This window comes from Osmia bicornis, chromosome 3 (genome assembly GCF_907164935.1).
Source record: "Osmia bicornis bicornis chromosome 3, iOsmBic2.1, whole genome shotgun sequence".
NCBI lineage: Eukaryota > Metazoa > Arthropoda > Insecta > Hymenoptera > Megachilidae > Osmia > Osmia bicornis.
Window position 1 is genome coordinate 2,491,682 of NC_060218.1, and position 22,477 is coordinate 2,514,158.

General features: G+C 35.3%; 8 protein-coding genes across 11 annotated transcripts; 5 read left to right on the top strand and 3 right to left on the bottom strand.

Moving 5' to 3' along the window:
* Positions 1 to 12: 12 nt before the first annotated feature.
* LOC114877600 (nucleolus and neural progenitor protein-like) lies at positions 13 to 1,778 on the top strand. The gene is made up of 5 exons (XM_029190385.2): positions 13 to 272; positions 341 to 764; positions 838 to 1,008; positions 1,078 to 1,292; positions 1,372 to 1,778. The coding sequence occupies exons 1-5, from the start codon at positions 197 to 199 to the stop codon at positions 1,704 to 1,706; spliced, it is 1,221 nt and encodes a 406-aa protein (XP_029046218.1). The 5' UTR covers positions 13 to 196; the 3' UTR covers positions 1,707 to 1,778.
* On the bottom strand, positions 1,631 to 3,098 carry LOC114877574 (trissin). Its single transcript, XM_029190315.2, has 3 exons — positions 3,011 to 3,098; positions 2,750 to 2,846; positions 1,631 to 2,148 (listed from the first exon to the last, which is right to left on the bottom strand). The coding sequence occupies exons 2-3, from the start codon at positions 2,787 to 2,789 to the stop codon at positions 1,949 to 1,951; spliced, it is 240 nt and encodes a 79-aa protein (XP_029046148.1). The 5' UTR covers positions 2,790 to 2,846; positions 3,011 to 3,098; the 3' UTR covers positions 1,631 to 1,948.
* A 220-nt stretch (positions 3,099 to 3,318) lies between these two features.
* On the bottom strand, positions 3,319 to 4,766 carry LOC114877564. Of its 2 annotated transcripts, none has more exons than XM_029190291.2 (6): positions 4,648 to 4,766; positions 4,428 to 4,573; positions 4,117 to 4,281; positions 3,855 to 4,040; positions 3,501 to 3,785; positions 3,319 to 3,422 (listed from the first exon to the last, which is right to left on the bottom strand). In XM_029190291.2, exons 2-6 carry the CDS (start codon positions 4,489 to 4,491, stop codon positions 3,319 to 3,321), a joined length of 804 nt encoding a protein of 267 aa, XP_029046124.1. In that variant the 5' UTR covers positions 4,492 to 4,573; positions 4,648 to 4,766. The 2 variants fall into 2 exon arrangements, with proteins under 2 accessions (XP_029046124.1, XP_029046133.1); XM_029190300.2 differs by having other exon boundaries at positions 3,323 to 3,422; positions 3,501 to 3,523; positions 3,613 to 3,785; positions 4,428 to 4,766.
* A 218-nt stretch (positions 4,767 to 4,984) lies between these two features.
* Positions 4,985 to 6,407, top strand: LOC114877672. The gene is made up of 4 exons (XM_029190568.2): positions 4,985 to 5,210; positions 5,291 to 5,884; positions 5,953 to 6,140; positions 6,210 to 6,407. The coding sequence occupies exons 1-4, from the start codon at positions 5,120 to 5,122 to the stop codon at positions 6,255 to 6,257; spliced, it is 921 nt and encodes a 306-aa protein (XP_029046401.2). The 5' UTR covers positions 4,985 to 5,119; the 3' UTR covers positions 6,258 to 6,407.
* On the bottom strand, positions 6,391 to 7,528 carry LOC114877677 (39S ribosomal protein L4, mitochondrial). Its single transcript, XM_029190580.2, has 3 exons — positions 7,147 to 7,528; positions 6,649 to 7,057; positions 6,391 to 6,577 (listed from the first exon to the last, which is right to left on the bottom strand). Exons 1-3 carry the CDS (start codon positions 7,438 to 7,440, stop codon positions 6,432 to 6,434), a joined length of 849 nt encoding a protein of 282 aa, XP_029046413.1. The 5' UTR covers positions 7,441 to 7,528; the 3' UTR covers positions 6,391 to 6,431.
* Positions 7,529 to 7,680: 152 nt separating this feature from the next.
* Positions 7,681 to 10,871, top strand: LOC114877683 (DNA replication complex GINS protein PSF1-like). Of its 3 annotated transcripts, XM_029190594.2 has the most exons (6): positions 7,681 to 7,769; positions 7,839 to 7,903; positions 7,989 to 8,295; positions 8,351 to 8,468; positions 8,649 to 8,779; positions 8,854 to 8,871. In XM_029190594.2, the coding sequence occupies exons 1-5, from the start codon at positions 7,701 to 7,703 to the stop codon at positions 8,756 to 8,758; spliced, it is 669 nt and encodes a 222-aa protein (XP_029046427.1). In that variant the 5' UTR covers positions 7,681 to 7,700; the 3' UTR covers positions 8,759 to 8,779; positions 8,854 to 8,871. The 3 variants fall into 3 exon arrangements, with proteins under 3 accessions (XP_029046427.1, XP_029046435.2, XP_029046445.1); XM_029190602.2 differs by lacking the exon at positions 8,649 to 8,779 and having other exon boundaries at positions 8,854 to 10,871; XM_029190612.2 differs by lacking the exons at positions 8,649 to 8,779; positions 8,854 to 8,871 and having other exon boundaries at positions 8,351 to 8,541.
* Positions 10,872 to 11,004: 133 nt separating this feature from the next.
* On the top strand, positions 11,005 to 19,265 carry LOC114877652 (NF-kappa-B inhibitor cactus). The gene is made up of 3 exons (XM_029190517.2): positions 11,005 to 11,988; positions 13,170 to 13,522; positions 16,455 to 19,265. The coding sequence occupies exons 1-3, from the start codon at positions 11,543 to 11,545 to the stop codon at positions 16,847 to 16,849; spliced, it is 1,194 nt and encodes a 397-aa protein (XP_029046350.1). The 5' UTR covers positions 11,005 to 11,542; the 3' UTR covers positions 16,850 to 19,265.
* Positions 19,266 to 19,432: 167 nt separating this feature from the next.
* On the top strand, positions 19,433 to 22,113 carry LOC114877644 (stress-induced-phosphoprotein 1). The gene is made up of 3 exons (XM_029190505.2): positions 19,433 to 19,709; positions 20,081 to 21,618; positions 21,700 to 22,113. Exons 1-3 carry the CDS (start codon positions 19,701 to 19,703, stop codon positions 21,770 to 21,772), a joined length of 1,620 nt encoding a protein of 539 aa, XP_029046338.1. The 5' UTR covers positions 19,433 to 19,700; the 3' UTR covers positions 21,773 to 22,113.
* Positions 22,114 to 22,477: the final 364 nt, after the last annotated feature.

The following is a 22,477-nucleotide window of genomic DNA, read 5'->3' on the forward strand; positions in this document are numbered from 1 at the left end:
CAGTAAATTTTAAATGTAACGTGACCATTGAATGTACTTTGTAAATTGTAAAAGTACTGATAGAAACATGTATAAAATATCTTTGTATGATATATTTGTGTGTATTTATATTACTAAAAATCTATATGAAAAATAAGGTTATATTTTGAATATATAACTTGAAAGTACGTATATTATAAATAAATCATTAATCATTATGGAAGTTATATGGAATCACATACAGTTAGAACGCCCGCCAAATGTAACTTGCCATGTTAGGCGTAAAAAATTTGGTGAGTCTGAAATATTTAAAACTGAGTGCCATACAAATGTAATAATGTTTTTCTTTTTTCATTATTAGATGCAACAGCGTTTTTAACAACATTAGAGAAAGTTATAAATGATTTAACTTCTCAAGATTTATTACACAAGGAAGCAGCAATTTTAAGCAGAATAATTTACCGTATGAAAACCAAATTTCGGAATGACAAGGGTGTTAAATCTATGCTTAAAGTGAATAAAGTCCTACTCAACTACCTCTCTTTACAGCTTAAAAAAGAATATGAAAATTTGAAAAGCTTTGTTGAAATAAATAATACTTATGTTATATTACCTAGTAAACAAATGGTAGAATATGTATTGGTTAGAACACAGGGTTTTGCAAAGCTCATGTTACGCCTGGAAGAAGTTTCAAAACATTCTGCACATTACCTCAAAAGTAGAATGGGTATAGGTCATGCTTGGATTATTGCCATTATTGCATATGCTGTTGTTAGTAGAATATGGTTAGTCTTTTCATTATTTCAGATAGATCTGTGTCTTATAAATAAATCTATAGACTGAAATATTTGGTTACAGGCTTTTATCAAGACATTTAGTTAAACAATCTTGTACATGGTATAATGATTTATATGGATATTTAAAATCATTCAATATTTCTGGAGTATCCTGGCTTCCTGATAACTATGAACTTCCAAGTGATTTAAAGTTATGGTTATCAGTGCCATGGATAGATGAACCTATCCCAAGGCATGTATCAAACAGCAAATGCAACAAATTATTATGCAAATAATAATTAAATATTTTATATTTGTGCAGTGTTCCTAGTAGTTATGGATTACAAAGTTCAATGTTTAAACTCATCATACCACATGAATATGATTCTGATGAAGATGCAAGCTTTAATATACAATACAATACGGAAAAAACGAATCCTGAAAATGAATCATTATTGGTAGAAAAAGAAAATGTCACTTCTAGTGTGGTACCAATGAGTGAGAACAAAAGTATTGTTCCTGATGTTGATACAGGAGGTATACAAATTAAATGACAATTACAATTTTATAACAAACGTACACATAAAAATAATTAATCGCTATTTTTGTTTTATAGAAGTTATAGATCGCCGTACTTTCTACAATCTTAATCATCAAAAAAAAGATTTCAAAACTGTAAATGATAAAGATACAAGCCCAAAACAACAGAAGAATTTTCGTAAAAAGAAAAGTGTAGAAAAATTATTAACATTTGATAATGTTAAAATTAAATCAGATTTAGTAACGTTATTAAATAGGGAATCATATCCTGGTTTAGATAAGTTACAATGGAATATAATTAGAAATAAAGGTAAAAAATTATTAAATAAATTAGATTCCTGTTCCACTGAATCAAAGCAGGCAGTTTTATTAAAAAAGATAACGAAACGTATACAGTCGTGGATTACTTAAATACAGTATGTAACAATAAACAAGAAGGATAATAAGGCATAAATAAATTTTATATTTATGACCAATTTAGAATTGGCAATTTTTATTATCACGAAACCTATTTGATTTATTAGTAATCAAATTATTTATTTTACTGCGTTTGAAATATTTTGTTTATTTAAGCTAATGGAGGTAGCGAAAATTAAAAGTATCTTATGATTTAAACTCATATAAAGCCGATCGGAGACGAAATTGTTGAGGAATTAATGCATATCATAATCTGGATGTACTCGTATTGTATGCCGATGTGATCTCATCCATGATTGCGATCCGAAATCAAGCTGCCTCTTCTTCATGTTGTTGAAACAACAAGCACGAAACTGCCGGGTGCCACAAATATCGGCACATTCTCTGCCACATTGATCGCATGATAAAGTTTCTCCAAAGATCCACAAAGCACATACTATGAAACAGAACCATCAAAGAAATCAACTTTATAGTCTATTTATTTATTGCATCACTGCCTGAAGAGAACATCTCTCTAATTTTATAAAAATATAAAATACGATCAAGTTAAAAGAAATGCATTTATGGATGCCCTGACACAACTTTAAGTTCAGTAATGAATGTTAAGTAGGTAATTACAAGTTACAGCATGTACAAGATGCGCAAAGTAATATATAACTCGATTAGACTTTCTTAAAGTGTCAGGATTTTGATGTAGAATACTACATACATAGGTGCCAATTAGGATAGCGTTAACGAAGGATTTTATCAATGAAAAAGGTAAATGCAGTAATACTATAATAACTGTTTCGAATAATATTCTGACGGCATTATCCTCTCAAAGTAAAGATTATAGCGTGGTCAGCGATTTAATCTAATTCAGATTCCACTGAACGTTTCATTATTCTCGGGATATCTTTGTTCCCACAAATATTGTGAAATATATTTTACGATTCAATGGAATTTAACATGAATTATTAAAAACAATACGGATTAATTTTTTTTCTTTAGCGTTTCAACGTTAAATCTTTATAAGTAATAAAAATAATATCGCTTACCTGCGAGGAACAGGATCACACAAGTACAATTCATCTTCATATTGGACGACCAAATGATTTTTTAATTCAGCTAGGAAGCACGCACAACGAACAAACGCTTTAAATGAAAAAACACAATTACTTATCATTTTCACGACATTTATTGCAAAAATCGGTTGATATTCTGATCAAAAATAATTTAAATGAAATATTCAAATGCCTAAGCATGGATTGCTATGCATTAAATAGAAGATTTTTAATAAAATAAAATATTTGAAGTACCAGTGATAAAGATGTCAACTTGAAGACCGTTTGCAGATGAATGCCGAGGACCAAATGATAATCTCATCGAGGATCGCTACATCAAGATATATATCCCCACCAAGTCATGTCACCTCCTTCATCTTTAACGCACACGCAATCGCATTTTCTGTCTTAATATAATATTCAACGACATTTCTGTTTATAATAATCCACTTTACTAATTCCAAGTGCAATTTACCAAATTAGCCTGCATACATTATTATACAAAGTAGATGAAACAAAGGAAAGATACTATTTTAATTTTCCTATTCTTATGACGTTAACTGTTACTTTGACAATATTAAAATATATAAAATGATAATGATAATGTTGGTGTTAACAGGTCTAACTTCATCTCCTGATGCATTGCTGGTTTGGGCTAATGATTGAACTGAAACACATAGAATAAGAATAATTATAAATTTGTGAACATTCTATTATTTTACATATTTATTGCAATTTTTCGAACCAGGGTAGTAGACGATCCTCTTCCTGCGTTTGTAATCCGTCCGAGGAATAGAAATTTCACAATCAATTAATATAGGTTCGAGAATGTTATTTAAAATTGTACTACGACTCACGGAGAGAACACCTTCTTCCATTTTTACTATTTCATCATAATAATTATCAACTTCAATTCCTTCTATGTAAAATTTTAAAATTGGTCGTGGTTGTGCCTCATATTCCACGCATGTCAGATTCAAGTGACTTTCATTGAAATAAGAAACATATATCTTTACATCAGTTTCTGGAGCTGTAAATAAATATCTCCCGATAATATACAGGATATATTTTTTAATAATTATATAAATCATAAAGCTACCATAAACAATCATGTTCATGGTCGCCGAGTCTTCTTCTTGAAACGTGCTGATTGTACAGGTATATTCTCCTCCCATTTCGATGCTGACCATTTTTAAATGTATAATGGATTTTGAATTAGGATGTCGTAAATTTGACTCAGGGTATTCGGTGAATCCGTTCAAAACTCCCACGTCCTGTGGCGGCACTATGGTACGTAATAAGAAAAATAATATGTGTGTCGTATAGATTCAGTTATATAAATAGATTAAAAATAAAATTACTTGGTGGTATCCATTGATAGACTTGGTCCATGTTATGATACCATTTTATCACGAGACCATTTTCGTCCTTTCTAACATTGTAAATACATGATAGATCGATCGGTCCAGTACCATTACGCACGACTGGCGGCACCTCCAAAGAATGAATTTTTGAAGCGTGTATGTCTGGAAAGCAAGCTTATTTCTTAATCAATACCTATCAGTTATTAAAATACTGAAATATTAGAAACGTTAATAATTCATTGATTTTCAACGCTCCATTCACTGATGGTTAATGTTAAGTTTTGAGAAATGTTTCGAGAATATATTACCTGAAAGCAAGCTTGATATCACTGTAACGTGGAACAAAAAAATCGCACCGGTGATCGACGGCATTTTCTACGAAGATCAGTTTTCAGACTGATGCACAATTAAACCATGCTTCGTTAAACTTAAATCCAAGCGCAGGTGAAAGGTTCTGCGCAGTTACCGATTATATTGGTGATTGTACAAATATTTTAAAATTATTCAACAATGAAACAACCGACTTACATCTTACCTTTCAACCACGGTACTTAATTGTGCAAAATGTTTTTAATTATCAAATGCTTACATAGGATTCTATTTAATATAAACATTTTGTATTTCATAATTGATCGCAGTACTTTTCATTAACACTTCGAATTCTTGCAAACGGTCTTTTTAATTCCTACTTTCTGTAAAAGATGGCAGGTATACAAGTTTCAGTGCGATATTCTTCATTATCAACTAGTGTGATCCATCGATCACTTAGCTTGATGTAGTTCCTAAGATCATCGTTCCGAATTGTAGAGAGCGCAATAAAACAAATGAGAAAAAGGTTTTATGCGACTCTCTATTTAATTATAAATACTCATGACTATGGGAAATGTAACTGACTTCAACGTTTCTGTCATTTGAATGTACAGTGAATACAAAAACAAACACAGCCGATTTTTATTGTTGTCCTTTATTGTTATAAGATAGTGTTATTTATTCTTTTATAATGGATGACGATCCGAGAGAAGTACTTGCTCTGTTGAATTCATTAGGATTCGTTGGAATTACCGGGCAACAACTTAAAGCTTTTATGAAAGGTAGTTATCTCGATATTTTATTTCTACCTTGTTTTTTATCGCAGCTTTTTATTAATATATATTATTTTTGTTAATACAAGATTTAAAGCTGTACAGGAAAATCAAAGAACACGAAACGAAACGGAGAAAAGAAGAAATGAAAAGAAAAATATTACATAAACAACACAATATGATCAAAGAAATTCTTAGAGAACATAATGCAGAACATTTAATTGAAAGTACAATATCTAGTAATTCTTCTAGTTCTTATATCGACAGTTCCCTTGTGAAGGTAAGGGTAAAATGTTTATCTAATGGAAAAGAAAATAAAGAATCTAACTCTGAAGAAAATTCTGCAAGAACCAGACAAAAAATAAATGTAGTCAAATCAGAACCTAAAACTAGAGAGGTATTTGATCATTATACTATTAAACCTACTAGTGTACCTTGTAAAGAAAATGATATACTTCAGCAACAAAGTAAAACTAAATATCTTGAAGGTTTGAAAAAAGATATTTATCTGAGGAAACAGCATGAAACTAATGCAGAAACTGATAAAATAATACATGAAAAATCAACATCTTTGCAATCTGCACGTCCTATGAGTGCTCCAAATATTTTAGAACGCGAACAAGACCATATTGGTAGTAGTCAAACAAAAAGTACACAGTCTACAAAGTCTGGATCAAAGTCATGTAAGGTTTTAATGTATTTTATATAATGTACTATGAGTGTAACAATTTGACTTTTATATGTTATACAGTTATCAGACCATGGAGATTACAACCAGAAGTTCAAAAAGCCTTAAGTATTAGAAAGTCTGATCCTGTAATGCTGTATCAAAAATATCAGCAAGAGTGGAAGCAGATGTCCTTTCCTGGAGAAGCTAAACATTCAAGTATAAGATGGGCAATTCGTGAAAAAATGTTGGGTGGAGATCCTCATCCCATGGTAAAGATTATTCAGATGTAATTTAATTTATTTATCGTTTATTACTAATAATTTATATCTCTTTTACAGCCTCTTCCTAAAAAGTCAACTAGTATGCCAATGCTTAAAAAAAAATGACCTTGGTTGAATTAGGGATTAAAATTTTTCAAAGGAGTAAATAATTATGAAAAAATTTGTACTAATAGGTATGTTACATTGAATAGTTATAAGAAAAAATTGTTTGCTATTATTAAAAATAAATACAGATTGATAAATGGTAAACAGGTATTTAATGTTTGCTTTTTTTATTTTCTAAATCTGATTAAGTTTAAACTTCTTTGTTAATTTTGTATAATCTGGCCTATGCATGTTATATAATATTTTATCCTCAATTAAACGTGCAGCCCTTTCAGTGAGGATTAAAGTGTCATGTTTTAGCATACTATAAACATTTAGCCCTGAAAAATAAGTCAGAAATAAATATATGTTGTATAATAATAATATTTAATGTGCCTGATATTTAACTTACCGTATACAGGCATTAAGTTCACATGTTTTATTGTGTCTGTAGCTTCTGTTATGTTGGGGGGCATAATATCCTCAGAATCAACAAACAATACAGAAGGACCCCAATGTCTTGCTTCTATCAATTCGTCAATATACGAGGATTCATTTGTTGGAACTTCAAGATCATTAATTATGTATAAATCATCTTGAGCAAGTTTGATAGATAATGTGGTTGTAAGTCCAGCAACACGAGTGAAGAAAGGAAGCATATAGAAATGTGGTGTAGGAGATCGAGGTCCATGTGCAACACCACCCTTTCGCCATAATGGCGAACGTATACTTCCATGACGGGCACGTCCCAATCCTTTTTGCGGCCATGGTTTTCTACCACCACCCCGTACTTCTGCTCGAGTTTTTGTATTTGCATAGTTCTAAAATAAAGCATTAATTCTGTTTTCTAGCAGTTTTAATAATGTTGATATTTTTTTTTTAGAAACAATTGATATAGTTCGACAATTACCACCCAGCGGTACATTCGTTGCCATTGAACATTCTGATGGATAATATCTATTCGTGGAGCGGCACCAAAAACATCGGGATGTAAAGTTACAAGTCCCAATTTTTTTCTTTCAATAGTGTCTAAGTTCTCTATCCATACCTCTCGTGGTTTTTGATAGAAAAACTTTTCATCTTGGTAACTGACCTTAGAAATGATCGGACTGGTTTCCTCTGTGATCACTTTCGTACAATATGTTAGTGCTTGATACGAGCATGTTCGTACTTTTGTGATGACATTTCTGAATAACATTGACATTTTTATAAGATTTCTTTTTTCTATTAGATTCACACGGTGTATGTTTATTCGTTCATAACCTAAATACAGTAATTCAGAGGCGCACCTGAAAGGGGGTAACGTAGTACCCACAAACTTTTAACTCTGTTTAAGATGTCGCTGTAAGACTTCATAGATGACACTACTAGTAAATGCAAACAGTGTATTTTGTGCAGCAACAAGCCATTTAAAAAATATTTATTGTTATATCCATTATTTGATACTGTTATTCTTATAAAGAAATGTTTGGAAAGAAAGCATTCAAGCTTATATCAGAACTAGATTTATCTATGGATCTTCTACCATTTAATGTAAGTTATGTAAAATTAAATTTATTTAAATAAAGTAATTCAGTAACTAAACATAACTGTTATTCATAGGAAATACTAGTAAAAGAAGTTCTTGACGAAATGAACTCTCTCTATAAAGAAAATTTGTATGATAGGTTTGTATGGAATGGAAGATCTATGGAAGTTGATTATGATTTGGAAGAAATTTGTTGTTTTAAAATTAAAAAACATTGTTTTTAGTAATGCCATTCGAAATGATGACAATATGACTTTATTGCCATCTGTACAACTTAGACACATAGCATTGACCAGAAACAAAAGGTGTCTTTTAGCATATGTATATAACAGAATGAGAAAAATAAGGGACCTACGTTGGGAATTAGGAAGCATTCTGCCACCAGAAATAAACTCTAATCTATTAAATGCTGAAGTCCAGTGGTTTCAAGCATATAACAAATCTTTAGCTACATACATGAGATCACTAGGAGAAGACTATGGATTTAACATAACAGCAAATATGTTGCCTCCAAAGACTCCTTATGTAGAGGTAAATAAATGAAGCATTCATATTTTTTAACATTTAAACATACCAATTGTTCTAGGTAAAATGTGTGACAGATTTTGGAAAGTTGGAACTTGAGGATGGTCAAGTTATTTTACTAAAGAAAAATACATATCATTTATTACCCAGAGCTGTATGTGAACCACTTATACGGCAAGGTATACTTGAACATAACAGCTCATAATCTGTTATTTTTATAATTTGTTGCAATAAAAATTAAATTAATTTTTATTCTTTTTATATTTTCAAAATTTTTTTAAACAAATTATATCCATATATTATAATGAAATTCAAGTACACTTTCCCTTGTATCAAACTGATCCTCCTTTCTTATCCAGAATCAGGTTTAAATATTTGTCAGCCCGTATGTTCCACGTTTCATCAGGAATTTCCCATATACATACATAAACCGAAATCACGCGTAACATGTAGTAATCGAACAGTTTGAAATTCGCCCTCACACGATGCGGTACGCCATGATCATCTGTTACGTTATTCGTTCATAATAAGTCTTTATATATTTAACGTATAATTTCATTACAGAATTCTATTATTTAAAAATTTCTTCTCTTTCATCCTGGGGCGACACAGGTGTGTGCTGATTTTAACACGGTTTTTGATCATTACACTTTCGAAGAAGTCTCCGATTGAAGGTAAGCATTCGCTTAAAAAGATAAATTTAAATCAAGTGGAAAAGATTCTTCAATTATATCCTGCCATTTAAACTTGCGATATAAGTGTAAAAACATTCAAAGTTGTATTAGGACTATAGTAAGGTAACCATAAGTGGAACAATCCTGTATTTTAATCCATCTTCCCGCTTTGTCTTTGAGTCATCGTACTTTCCCAACTCTTGTACAGTTAAGGTATCATCGATATGACCAATTTTCTTAGAAAAAGTAATTAAATGATATTTTGTCGATTCGGTAGATCAGTGGGTCGTAAGCATTTCTTCTAAAGGAAGACAAAAATCGAAGCACGTGTAACGAAGATACGACGTGTTAAAGTTCACTGAAAGGTATAACAATGAACTCATTGATAATGTTCGGGTATATCTATCGGTGAACTGGTTTTCGTGAACGATACAGAGATAATATCATTTTCTGACCTTATCGCAATCAGGTTTTTCCCCAGATATCATCTCACTAGCTGTGTTCTGACCGAAAAAATGTATGTCCATGATTTTGCAATCAAGTACAGGAACATTTTTTATCAACTCTAGAATTCTTTTCCTTTTGATAACTACTTTGCGAAGAATCTCTCACTATCGTGTGTTATTCGTCACGAACGACTGACGAAAAAGTTAATTACATCATTGATGAACGCTTACATAATTCGTTTATTATCGATCGCAGGATCAAGATCATTATTTTATAGGCAGCTCTGTTTTCCGATCGCTTGCCAATAACTTCATTGACTAATCGTACAATTTATGATTAGCGAAACTATTAAATTATAGCGAAACAACAACAGATATTTTAATTTGTTGTATTCGACAGGTGTTTCTTATAAATCCTGCCATTGATGAATTTAGCGTATCTTATGAAATTATTTTATTTTCCGAATTGAAAGTTGAACTTTCCTTGTAGCTTTTTATAACAATTTTCGTAGGAGGAAAGTCTGCTTTATTTCACTCCAGATCCGTTTCATAATAAATTGCAGAATGTCTCGTAAATTTAACGCATGATGGATGTCCTCTTTTTAACGTATGTAAATTCGTAGGAAATACCTGTTGGCATTATTAAAATTTCTCGGATAGTGTTATCATTGTACCAGCCGTTTGTGTAACAAACGATAACAGGTATATGTCCTTTGTTTTACGACTGATGTCAGTAATCATTGGGGAAACCCGCGTTTAAACGACCATGAATAGGGCGGAGAATTCTATGTTGCTTTTGAAAACGTTCGTTCATCTTCTCGGTATATTGTCATGCGGTAATAACCGTGGAGATTACTCGTAAATATCGGTAGACTTTCCAAATCGGAAATGTCCGTGGAATTTCCGGTGAGTTAACGCCGTGATGGATTAGCGATTCAAAAAGAAAGTAGAACAGTGAAATTTACTCATCTTCGTGTAGAAACTGTACGTTCGAAAGGATCATTTATTATAATTGCTTTTCAATTGTCTGACAATCATCATGTGAAAGAGAATGAGATAAAATGAAAAAACGATAGATAAACTGCGAGCAGGCAAACAGTTGCATGAATAATGATACTGTGTAAAGAAGGTATTTTCGATAGGAATAGATAAGAAACATTTTAAGACACGATTCTGGTATTCTGGTTCGGAAAAAGAACATGCATCAACGATAGAAATGAAAATATTCTCATGATACTGATTGTAGCCAGAATTGAAAGATCAAGCAGGAAGTTCAGGTTCAAATGGCCAATGACGAAAATGGTATTTCGTCGGAATACATCCGTGCACATTGTAAACATTCTTGACAGTTAAATAAATACGAGTAATGTTTACGGGGTTTCCGATCCGGCTTTCTTTTTCTAAACTGGTTATCTAAAGAATGCCAAGTTAAATCGAGTACACAGTGTATACGTGCAGCTGGCCCTGCCAGAGGACGATGGGTTTTCCCACCCCTACTCTATTCCCTTTAACTGACTACCGCCAGAGGCGGTACTGTGCACCGCGGCCATCGTCGAAGTCACTCGGCGTGTCATCTAAAATCTCTGATCAGTTCGTTTTTAGACAGCGTGGTGGTTGCTGTTTCGACTGTATACACGATTACATCTGTTTTTCTTCCGCTTTCGTTTCGTCGAAACACGAAATTATCGTATTGTTATCAAATATTCACCAGGCTTCCAGCTGTACAGTAACGGACAGATTTTTCGTTTCTTCATAAAACGCGAAATATATCGTGGGATGACGTAAACTCGCTCCGATATCTACACGAAATTAGAGTCGAAACGAGAATGCGACGACAACGAGAAATCGAATACATAAAAGAAGCCAGCTGTTCAATGGAATTGACGATCGAACGATCGGTCGAATAAAACGGAGCAGTGGCGTCGCTTGCGAACGAACGAAAAGAGAAACGAACGAAAATATTCTTAAAGGCCGTGTTTTAATCGGATTGAGAAAGCTACGCAGACGCGTCGCATCGAAATTTTTCAGAGGAACGCGGTATACGTACACAGTGCCGTCGTGTGTATACAAAAATCGCGAGTAGTTTTCCTATCGATCCAGCCGGACAGTCGATCCACTGGTGCGCGATCAAAAATGTGGCATCCGTCGAGAAAGACACCGATGGAGAAAAATGTTCCAGAAAACGAAGAAAAGTGTGAGAAGCAGCACGACTCGGGTGACGCTGATTCTGGTTTCCTATCCGGAGGAAATCTTCAAGTCAGTTCCGAGCTGATCGAAGGTGAATTAATTGCCGCGACAACCGCACCCCAGGCTCCAGAACCAATGAAAATAGACAGCGGTGTAGATCTCGGCCTGAGCGAAAGCTTGAGCCAGCTTACTCTGAAACAAGTTACATTGAATCCTCTTGCTAGTGGCAAGGTTCAAGCCGAACCAACTGTCGAATTGATTCCTGTCAGTTCCGACAAGCTGAAGCAATACGATGCTTCGATATTACAACACGAATCGTATCAATCTACGGAGAAGCCGTTCAATGAGGAACCTTGGCAGCTTTACTACACACAGGATGATGATGGAGACACGTAAGTAATCTATGCTCTTCCTCGTTCCGTTGAAAACAAGTCTGACCTACTAATGATACGCAATTAACTCGTTTACTTTTTCTAATTATTCTTATTTTCGTCACGATTTACATTGTACATCAAAATGAAAAATTGTAATTTTTTGGAATTCCGAGATACATCGAAAATCGCTTAAAATTAAATAAATCGAGATATTCGATGTCTATAATTCGTCGCGGTTTGCGCATGCTCCTTGGTCAATGCAACCTGTAGCCCGCGTTGCATTGAAACCAACATGAATGTTTTTCAGCAAATCGATCGATCCTGTGGTAATAATAGCGTGCTGTTGAATGGACGGGATTCTTTGTATAATACGATGGAAACGATGACTCCTGAAACTACGACACTTAATCGTTTTCTTAGTATTTTCATTCATCGTATTTCCGCGGCTTAACTAGATATCTTGTATTGCGCACTATTATAATTCGTATACGTATAACCTGTCTGATATATTTCCTTTAATAAATTGAGGAAAAAAAAAAAGAAGACGATACCGAATAAACAATGGTGCGAACAGTATTAAGTATAATATTTCAAGATAAGTACCACGATCAAGTACAATTACTATTCTCTCGAATCGCTCAGAAATATGTTAATCGAGGTAAATATCGTAACGCGTCATCATGTACGCGTGAATCGAGCTATCGTGTCTCGTACGTGTTTTACATCGCTAAAGCTCGTTGACCGATTGAACCGTTGCAACGTAAGATATGCGTTCGCGAGATCCTTTTGACCGTGATACGTCAGGCGCCGCCGTACAGATATCTGGTACACCTCCCCGTTCTCCTAACACGGCCCATGCCACAGTGAATTATAGTAACTTTTCTTTGTTTCGCTCCGTTTCTTTTTTAAACAATATCGATCTTGCATATCGATACAACGCTTTATCAAAAAAAAATACGTCATTGGCCCCTGACGAAACGATGATCTTTGCTAGGGGGAAAAACAAATTGTACGAAATGGAGGAAAAAATATGAAGATGCTGCAACTAGTCGTCACGTGTATCGCCACGGGTAACCAATATTAGCCCCGTAGGTTAGAAACGATAATAAAATCTTTTTGTACACTCGAACAGACTCGTACCGTAGAATATAAATTCATAAATAAATCCCCGCTAAAGCTTCGCCATTTTTTTTTTCCAGGCAGCTGCACATAGCCATAGTGCAAGGTTTCCTAGAGGCTGCGTTCAGTTTGATAAGAATGGCACCTCATCCTTGCCTGTTGAACATCTTGAACGACGATGGTCAGTCTCCCCTGCACCTGGCTGTGTTGACCAGGCAACCGAGGATCGTAAGGCGGCTAATTTTGGCAGGTGCAAATCCGGCATTGAGAAACTTCCGTGGTAATACGGCCCTACACCTGGCATGCGCCACCGGGGATCTTACCTCGGCGAAAGCCCTAACCGATCCCTTGACGCCGCTCGAAAGAAATTACCTGCTTTACGGAAAGAAAGTACCTGCGCTGCCGCAGAATCTCGAACAACGGAATTACGATGGTAAGCTATAATAACGATTTATGGCCCTTCTGTCCACGTGCAATCGCCATGTGGCTAATTGAGTTAATTGATGACTGTTACATGACTCAGGTTAAAAGTTTTGAGAAGATGAGCCTGCGAAATGAAACCACCGCACCACAATTTATAGCTTAGTCGTATATTAATAATTTGTATGTGTTGCCCGCAAGATATAATATATGGCAGGGTATAATAAATATAAATTTAAATTTGTAATCATTAGTCGTGAGAAACATTGCGATTACACGTGGTCCATTATTAGTTTCGTCTCGATTTTCCTGTATTTTGCTTCAATCGAAGACTATCTTCTCTCGGTTGATTAAAACTGTGTCCTTGATACGCGTTACATGACCTCCAGTTGAACAACTGAAAATAAAAAATTGTTTCACTGGTGAAATCAAGTGTCCGGAAAGTTGCGAAGTTATCCTCAAGGATGATACGGTAGCATGACTGAATAAAATACTTGGAACAAAGCGTGTCCTTATTAATGGACACAATGGAGAAAAGATCTTTTGCTAAGAAGGAAGCTCGCGTGACGCGTATTTCTCGCATTACTCGGTGAGAGGACAAACGAAGAGTCGGAAAATCCTAACAACTTTTACCGCATAAAGCAACAGTCATTGGCATCGCGCGTGCGGTACAAAACGAATCCTGAAGCCACGATTACGCGCGTATTTCCCATGATTTCATCAAAGGATCGAGAATGATCCATTGTTACCGTTCGTTTAGCTGGCATTTTCATTGTCAGTCGAACTTCAATGCCGATTGACCGATCAACGTATTCATTTTTTTTTTTTTTTTGATTTCTTTGTATCAAGTTTACCCGGAAAATTCGCATAAATTCCCATGAATTCAAGTACAGAGTGGCTCAATAATTATAGCAATCTTCTTTGGAACGTTAGAACGTTTCAAGGCGTTTGACCGTTTCGAGGAAAAGTTTAGTCAGAAGACTTCCCTCTTCTGGTCCTTGTCGTCATGGTCCATGCATCTTTCTGGGCTTAAAATGTTCCCGCCTTGCCACGCTTTTCCTTCGTATTTTGAGACGTCGCTGCCTCATCCTGGACAAAATTGTGAGCGGGGGTACGGTGAACGTCGATTATTTTTCAAAGTTCCGGAATTCCCACATAACGTCATCCTTAACACTCCATTCTGGGCTTACAGCGGCATGGATGCGCACGCGAACCCGGCCTCTGCTATTAGCTGCGTAACCGGCTGCTTTTGGACCATGACGAAATAATTAAGCTACGCTTTTGTATCGAGTACTTTTCGCAAGCTCGCGTGCATGTTCAACGTGACGCGATTTATTGTGACGTAGATGCTTGCAGGCAGAAAAACGTAAACATTTGCGTGCCAGTTGTAGAGCGAATACTCGATTAGAAAGGTGTAACACGCTTTCTTGGTACGCGACCTGGTGCCATTGTCAATGAATAATATTAACCCTGTAACTCCGAAGCCTTTCTAAGAAAAAAAGAAGGGCAATCAGTAAGTAGGGTGGGAAGAAAGTAAGAGGAAAATAGTGATACGCTCGGAATACACCCAAAGGAATTTTGGCGCGCCGTCTTGCGAGTGCGTGCGTGCACGCGCGTTACATCACGCGGCGCGATGAGACAGAGTAGCCAAAGCTGAAGCCGGCAGATGTTTTTGATATTTAAAAATACCTGCGCGACTATTTACGTGTCGTGATATTCTCGCCTCGGTACGACTCGATCCGACTCGGGAAACCCCACAACGGCGTAGCAATCGGTGGAACATACCTCGCTTTCATCCCTGACAAATTATTTTCTCTTCTCCTTTCCTTGGAAAACGGGATATTTTTTTGTTAAAGTATCGGCTAAAATTATTTTTCCGCTTCAACGCTTGATCTATCAAGAAACTGAAAATGATTCATTTTTTGAAAGGGAGTGTCGAGAAAGGAGTGCCTAGCACCTGCCTTCTTTGTTTAGTTTCCTTTATGCGCGTAGACAAGGTCTCCCTAGGTTCTTTCAGAAATAAAAGCAAGAAGAAAGGAAGCCTCTTCCCCTTACATCGACTGCCTAGCACCACGGTATAGGATACAAATTAATTTACACTTAAGAGTTTAGTAGAATGGTTCCAGGAAACCATTCACTAAAATGAGAACCGAGAAAGGATTAAATAGCATGCAATTCAATGTCGATGCGATGTTTATCAACTATCATGATTTTATATATTTTCACTGGTAAACACAGGAAAGCAAAAGTCATTCAACCTTGTCAATGACCAATAGTAATTACAATATTATCGATAAGGTATCGAGAACTCGGGAAATTCCAAGTTGCATAAATCGGCTATTTTTTTTAGAATGTATTCGTCTGACGCCATCGAGATCGTTTCGTGTGTCGACGTATTTTGCTCGATCGGCATTATTAATCAGAAAGATTGGTAATTAAATTCCGCCAATGTTAGTGCTGTTGCTGATGGTAACAAGGAGATGGTTAATTTTAGCGGTTACTTTGATCGGTACGAACCTAGTTTGGACCGCGGGACGCCAGCCAAACCTCCGACGACAATGATTCACCGCGTCTTCCTAGTTCTATCTATATCTTGTAGAAGCATGTGACTCGGTCGAATCGGTTATGAACATCGACTTTTCATTCTCTCGTTCAACTTGTTCGATTAAAAAATAAATGACGCATCCAACTTCGACCCTACGTTACCAAGAGTTTCCTTCTCTTTCTCTTTGAGCTTTTCTAATTTTACGTATGACTAATTAGAGAAACGTTTGAGGTACAATTGTAGGCGAAGTGAAAATAACACACGAATTTAATTAGACGGTTCTTCAAAGGTCAATTCCCAAATCAAATTCGCGGTCGAAAAGAATAGTTTTCAATAGTTTTCAAATGAGAAATGAAATCGAATATATAATATATTAATCATGAATTTTTTCATGTTTCAGGAGAGATGTGCTTGCACATAGCAGCCTCCTCAGGCCACGTGGAGTTGGTGCGTCTTCTGTTACGTCTTGGAGCAGACCTCGAAGCCAGAGAAGCTTTGGCGGGAAAGACGGCTCTTCATCTGGCCGTGGAACGCGGTTGTCGATCAGTAGTCGCGTTTCTTCTTCAAGAATGCAGGCCTTGTTTGGACACGAGGACGTACGCTGGTATCACTGCTTATCAGATAGCGTTGTGTTTCGATGGCCAACTAGCCAGGGAACTAGTGAGGCTAGGAGCAACGCCACAGCCGTTACCCGAGTCGGATTCCGACAGCAGCGACGAGGATGAGAGCACGACGACGAATTATATGCCAGCGATCGCGAGACTCAGGCAGAATGTGGTCGGCGTTAAAGTATAAAAATCCATCGATCAACATGCTGGACTAACGTTATTTTTTAGTCGCTGCGTTTTAGTTGACCGTAGCATAATTAAAAAATATTAAGCCTCGGATGGCAGAGCCGGATCTTTGCTGACCCAACGTATGACTTGGAATTTAAATTTAATTTGAAGTTTCTTCAACGTAGGCTTCCTACAATTAAAAGTAAGCGTATAGGAAAATGAATCTCCTGTAATTTGCTTTTAATCTTGGGATGACCTAGGGAGACCCTAGCACCTCTAGATGTTTTATAGGTCTGAGTTATAATTGATCCGACAAACGTTGTTCGAGGGTTAACTGACTGTTCGGGATATCGCCGGAAAAAATAACTAGATAACTTTGCGTCGCGATGCGGGTTTCAATAAAGAACACACGATTCTAATTGTATCCACAACAGTACAAGTATTACACACGCGTCGAACATGTTATTATTCATTTCGAAAGTAACTGGCACTTTGGCAACATCGATGTCGAAGTGATCCGACGAAAATATAAACAGGAGAACGAAGGACGAAACGGAAACGTTGTAACAATCAGTTAAGTTTGTGCCTCTGTGAGGAGCAGCTACTTACTCGATAACGAGGGAATACAAAGGAGACGAGAGTAGATTTTGTAATTAAATAAGAAAATCGATTACACGATGTTGAATTTACGCTTAGGAGAGACCGCAGGATCTCGTTTATATGTACATAGATAACGAAAGCATCGAATTTTTGTTCGATTTCTATCTCTGAATGTAGTGATACTGTGGTACGCTTGAAAGCGTCTTTAAATCCAGAGAGAATATATTAAAATGAAAAGAAAGGAAGAAACAACAGTAAAAAAGAATAGTACGTGATGAAACGTAATTTCGTTCTTCGGTTTAAGATGTACATACATATACATACATATATATATATATATATTTATATTAGATGCATTAAGAGACCAAAATAACACTTAAATAGAATATTTATGTAGAAATAGTTTACTCGAATACTACTCACAGAGTACTTCGATGTTGTATCTATCGCGAACGTTTATAAAGTTTCCTCGTCGCCCCTTGAACCCCCACGATTCTCTCTGTCTTACCGTGTTGTACATAGTCATATTTTATTAGCAACGCAAACGTGTCGTTTTTTTACGACATCAGCTATAATAGAAAATGATACAATTAACACGTTGTTACATAACGTCTATAATTATTTTTTTAGTAATAAAAGGCCATGGAAAAATTGATCACAAAATCCTACCAGTTTTTCCTCGATCGAAAAAACGATCCATTAAATCGATTGTATACATAGCATAACGCTGAACAAAAAAAAATGTACGTATCCATCGTAATTCGTCGGGTACAAAATTCAAGGGACGCGTAAAGGAGAATAAAACATAGCGGCTAATTTTGCAAGAGCCGGTGTAAAAATGTGGAGCAAGGACCGGCTGTTGGTTATTTCGAGTTGGTAACGTGTAATGGTCTAGGCATTCCAAGAAGCCCGCAGACTTATTCCTTTTTGGGGGGAGAGTTTGGTCTGCGAGGCGCACAGGTTCCGGGATATATTTGGATCTTAGGGAAAAGAGGGGATCCTTCTGATCGTCTAACAGTTTCAGTCGTAAGTAAATGTTTGTTTTTGTTAACGTGTTTATTTCCTCTCAAGAATTTAATAATAATTTATGTTAATATTATTTTTACTTATTACATTCGTCTAGCGAATGTCCGCAGTGGTCATATTAATATGATATGTACATATAGAGGATTCTGAATTGTATAAATGTATGTACATATAAATGGTTAAGTTTTTATTTAGAAGTATATAAATTACAAGTTAAAAAAAGCAATTTTAATATAACGGTTAGTGAACTGTTTACGAACATGAAAATATGCAACACGACGAACGGTTGGGATTCCCCAGTTACTCCAGTTCACGCTGATGGAAATACCCCGGTTCCATGGCAACGAAAGTGCTGCCAGATTAAGCAACCTTGGACACTAAGGCATTTTGGTAGTCAGTCATTCATACTTAAAATTCGCCTACACCCGTGAATCATTTATTTGTACCTCTTTTAATTTTGAATTTCTCGTTCAGTTGCTATAATTTATCAAATTATATATTTTAATCTACGATCTTGTAGTTATCTTCGATCACAACGTATTCGTAACACGCTTGTCAATCGAACCGATCTGAATATCGTCTTAAGTCAAAATTTTGAATAATATATGACGCTATGAGTTCAAAAACAAGTCATGTTTTTTTTAAACAATATTACTCTTTGTATTAAAACATTGATTATAGTTACTTTTCTGTTTGCATTACAACACACATATTTATAGTATAAATGATTAAATTGTAAATACATAATGAGTTATACAAACTAAAAATATGTGCATAAATGAAGAAAATAATAAAAACTATTAAATGTATTATATTATTATTTATACATATATGTAATGACCATGTAATTATAAAGCACAATGTACCGACTGTCGACAAGATACGTATTAACAGATACAATGCAATTGTGAAACCGCGAATTTTATAAATGAAACATAACATATATAGTATCGCCTAGTTTTAAAGCGAAATTAGAACAGTGTTCGAATCGCCAGTAGAAAAAGAAGAGTTCGTTTTCGAAGGTACTAGAAAATTGTGGAACATAATCATGAAAAGGCATTGCATATAACTATATAGTTTCGCGACAATCAAGAAGAGGCGCTAGTTGTTCATTTCTGGAGCTTTCTGAAAATCTGCGCCGGCTCAAGAGTGAGCATTCACGAGTCATCACGTATCTTTGCGAGTGTAAAAGAACGAGTTGCGAAAAATAGAACGAAATTACTATTGTTCCGAGGTCAAGCGTTATGGACCAGGTAAACATTTTGATATAGTAGATCACCATTAAGCGTTTCTTGCACTTGAAAGACTGTAATTTTGAAAAACACTGTGTCCTCGCACGATGTCATTAATTGAACACGCTTTGCTCTAAAATTGTTGTGCTCGTCTGATTCGTGCATTCCCGCGACGTTTTCCTCGTTTATTGTATAAAGACTTGATTTTTTTTTTCTTTTAAGATTTTGTTTCAAAGTCCAAAATTGAAGGTTCTTGACATTTTTTTTCGTAACATGTAACTTTCTTTGTTTCGTCGTTAACATGCGTCGATTTTCTAGAAAGAACATTGTGATCTTGCAAGACCAGTTTTTATTTCATAGTGATTCCGGTTTAATATTATTGATGTTTACAGGTACCTGTGTTGAAAGAAAAAGGTAATTCTGCTTTGCAAGACGGAAGGTTTGAGGAGGCTATCAAACATTATACGGAAGCAATTGCTTTAGACACAAACAACCATGTTCTTTACAGTAATAGATCTGCAGCTTATGCTAAAGCTGGTAAATATGAACAAGCATTGGAAGATGCTGAAAAAACTGTAAGTCTAAAACCTGATTGGGCCAAAGGATATTCGCGTAAAGGCAGTGTGCTTGCTTATCTGGGTAAATTGGATGCCTCTATCAAAGCTTATGAAATTGGCCTACAATTAGATCCCAATAATGCACAGCTTAAAAGCAGTTTGGCCGAAGTTAGAGCTCAAAAACAAGCAGCAGCTGCCAATCCTTTCAATGCATCCGATCTCTTTGTGAAACTTGCAAATGATCCTAGAACCAAAGGTTACCTACAAGACCCAGAGTACCTAAAAATTTTACAAGAACTTAGAACCAATCCGCAAGCTCTTGCTATGAAATTACAGGATACAAGAGTGCTTACAACTCTTAGCGTATTGTTAGGTATGAATACAGATATGGGTGAACCAATGGAAACAGATCCACCAGAGCCATCAAAACCTAAACCAGAACCACCTAAGCCTCAAAAGAAAGAAGAGGATAATCTTCCACCTGAGAAGAAGGAAGCATTGAATGAAAAACAGTTGGGTAATGAAGCATACAAAAAGAAAAACTTTGAGGAAGCGCTTCAGCACTATAACAAAGCAGTGGAATTAGATCCTACAGAAATCATTTATTTATTGAACATAGCTGCTGTATATTTTGAACAGAAAGAATATGATAAATGTATTGAACAGTGTAATAAAGCTATTGAAGTTGGAAGAGAAAATAGAGCAGATTTTAAATTAATAGCAAAAGCATTTACTAGAATTGGTCATGCATACAAAAAAATGGGCGATTGGAAACAAGCAAAGGTATATTATGAAAAATCTATGTCAGAGCACAGAACACCAGAAATTAAAACTCTCCTTTCGGACATTGATAAAATTATTAGAGAAGAAGAACGAAAAGCATACATCGATCCGGTAAAAGCAGAAGAGGAGAAAGAACTTGGAAATCAGAAATACAAAGACGGAGATTATCCAGCAGCGATTAAGCATTATACGGAAGCCGTTAAAAGAAATCCTGATGATCCGAAATATTATAGCAACAGAGCTGCTTGTTATACCAAATTAGCCGCATTTGATCTCGGATTAAAAGATTGTGAAAAATGTGTTGAAATCGATCCGAAGTTCATTAAAGGCTGGATAAGGAAAGGAAAAATCTTGCAAGGAATGCAGCAACAGGGCAAAGCACTTACTGCTTACCAGAAAGCATTAGAATTGGATCCCTCAAACAGCGAGGCGTTAGAAGGATATCGTTCGTGTGCTGTTTCCGTTAGTTCGAATCCTGAGGAAGTAAGAAAGAGAGCAATGGCAGATCCAGAAGTTCAAAGTATATTACGAGATCCTGCTATGAGACTTATCTTAGAACAAATGCAAAGTGACCCTAGAGCCTTACAAGAGTAAGTATCTTTTTTTCTTCTTTATACATATAAAATAAAATCTGGTACATTGTTATAAAATGTTGATTTTTCAATTTACAGCCACTTAAAGAACCCGGATATAGCTGCCAAGTTGCAAAAACTATTGGAATCAGGACTCATAGCTATTCATTGAAAACAAAAATATCTGTATTTGTGCATAGCTCTGTGCATGACTTTATTGTCACCAAGTTCCTTTGGTATTAAAGAAACAGTACTGTTCATTATATTTTTATGTATTAGAGATATGTTCTTTAACCGTGCAGGTCGATTAATGGCGTATTCGTTCGACATCTGTATTCGAAAAAGCCGTTTAAAGTATGTTTGGTTGTACACAAAATATTTTTATGCGATGCGGTGGCCTTTTTGGTCATAGACCATTTTTGCATTGTAAGTCCTGTTACGGTAGCTGTGTATGTTTTAATATACCTTGTGGAGTATAACTCTATAAGGGAAAAAACTACTATATAATTACAAGCTTTTGCATAATTTTTACATAACACTTCCAATTGTAAATCATCAATATCATCAACATCAATCATGCAATGATTCACCTTACATTTGTTATGCGGTCTAGAGTAAAGAAATTATCTTAAAGCAGATTGTTCTCGATAAATGTTTCCATGCATTAAACGAACGTGTACCTAGTTTTATTTTATAAGTGATACAACTTTGATTTAAAGTACTAATACTGTAATAACGAAGAAAAATAACAATAGCTAGTAATTACTATGTAATTATGATAGTTGTATGATTTATTTGAGATCAAATTCGGTTTGGTACAAGGATATGGTAAAGGATGCGTGAACATAGAACATTCTTGAATAATTGCTCTGATATA

Coding starts and splice junctions, on each gene's coding strand:
- LOC114877600 (XM_029190385.2), top strand. CDS start 197: ATGGAAGTTATATGGAATCACATACAGTTAGAACGCCCGCCAAATGTA. Junction 1,009..1,077: donor ATAGATGAACCTATCCCAAG/GCATGTATCAAA, acceptor ATATTTGTGCAG/TGTTCCTAGTAGTTATGGAT. Junction 1,293..1,371: donor TCCTGATGTTGATACAGGAG/GTATACAAATTA, acceptor TTTGTTTTATAG/AAGTTATAGATCGCCGTACT.
- LOC114877574 (XM_029190315.2), bottom strand. CDS start 2,789: ATGAAGATGAATTGTACTTGTGTGATCCTGTTCCTCGCAG. Junction 2,149..2,749: donor TGTGATCCTGTTCCTCGCAG/GTAAGCGATATT, acceptor TCTGTTTCATAG/TATGTGCTTTGTGGATCTTT.
- LOC114877564 (XM_029190291.2), bottom strand. CDS start 4,491: ATGCCGTCGATCACCGGTGCGATTTTTTTGTTCCACGTTACAGTGATA. Junction 4,041..4,116: donor CTATCAATGGATACCACCAA/GTAATTTTATTT, acceptor TACGTACCATAG/TGCCGCCACAGGACGTGGGA. Junction 3,786..3,854: donor CATGAACATGATTGTTTATG/GTAGCTTTATGA, acceptor ATTTATTTACAG/CTCCAGAAACTGATGTAAAG.
- LOC114877672 (XM_029190568.2), top strand. CDS start 5,120: ATGGATGACGATCCGAGAGAAGTACTTGCTCTGTTGAATTCATTAGGA. Junction 5,211..5,290: donor ACTTAAAGCTTTTATGAAAG/GTAGTTATCTCG, acceptor TGTTAATACAAG/ATTTAAAGCTGTACAGGAAA. Junction 5,885..5,952: donor AAAGTCTGGATCAAAGTCAT/GTAAGGTTTTAA, acceptor TATGTTATACAG/TTATCAGACCATGGAGATTA.
- LOC114877677 (XM_029190580.2), bottom strand. CDS start 7,440: ATGTCAATGTTATTCAGAAATGTCATCACAAAAGTACGAACATGCTCG. Junction 7,058..7,146: donor AACGAATGTACCGCTGGGTG/GTAATTGTCGAA, acceptor GCTTTATTTTAG/AACTATGCAAATACAAAAAC. Junction 6,578..6,648: donor GAACTTAATGCCTGTATACG/GTAAGTTAAATA, acceptor CTTATTTTTCAG/GGCTAAATGTTTATAGTATG.
- LOC114877683 (XM_029190594.2), top strand. CDS start 7,701: ATGTTTGGAAAGAAAGCATTCAAGCTTATATCAGAACTAGATTTATCT. Junction 7,770..7,838: donor TGGATCTTCTACCATTTAAT/GTAAGTTATGTA, acceptor TGTTATTCATAG/GAAATACTAGTAAAAGAAGT. Junction 7,904..7,988: donor AAAGAAAATTTGTATGATAG/GTTTGTATGGAA, acceptor CATTGTTTTTAG/TAATGCCATTCGAAATGATG.
- LOC114877652 (XM_029190517.2), top strand. CDS start 11,543: ATGTGGCATCCGTCGAGAAAGACACCGATGGAGAAAAATGTTCCAGAA. Junction 11,989..13,169: donor CAGGATGATGATGGAGACAC/GTAAGTAATCTA, acceptor TTTTTTTTCCAG/GCAGCTGCACATAGCCATAG. Junction 13,523..16,454: donor CGAACAACGGAATTACGATG/GTAAGCTATAAT, acceptor TTCATGTTTCAG/GAGAGATGTGCTTGCACATA.
- LOC114877644 (XM_029190505.2), top strand. Junction 21,619..21,699: donor GACCCTAGAGCCTTACAAGA/GTAAGTATCTTT, acceptor TTCAATTTACAG/CCACTTAAAGAACCCGGATA.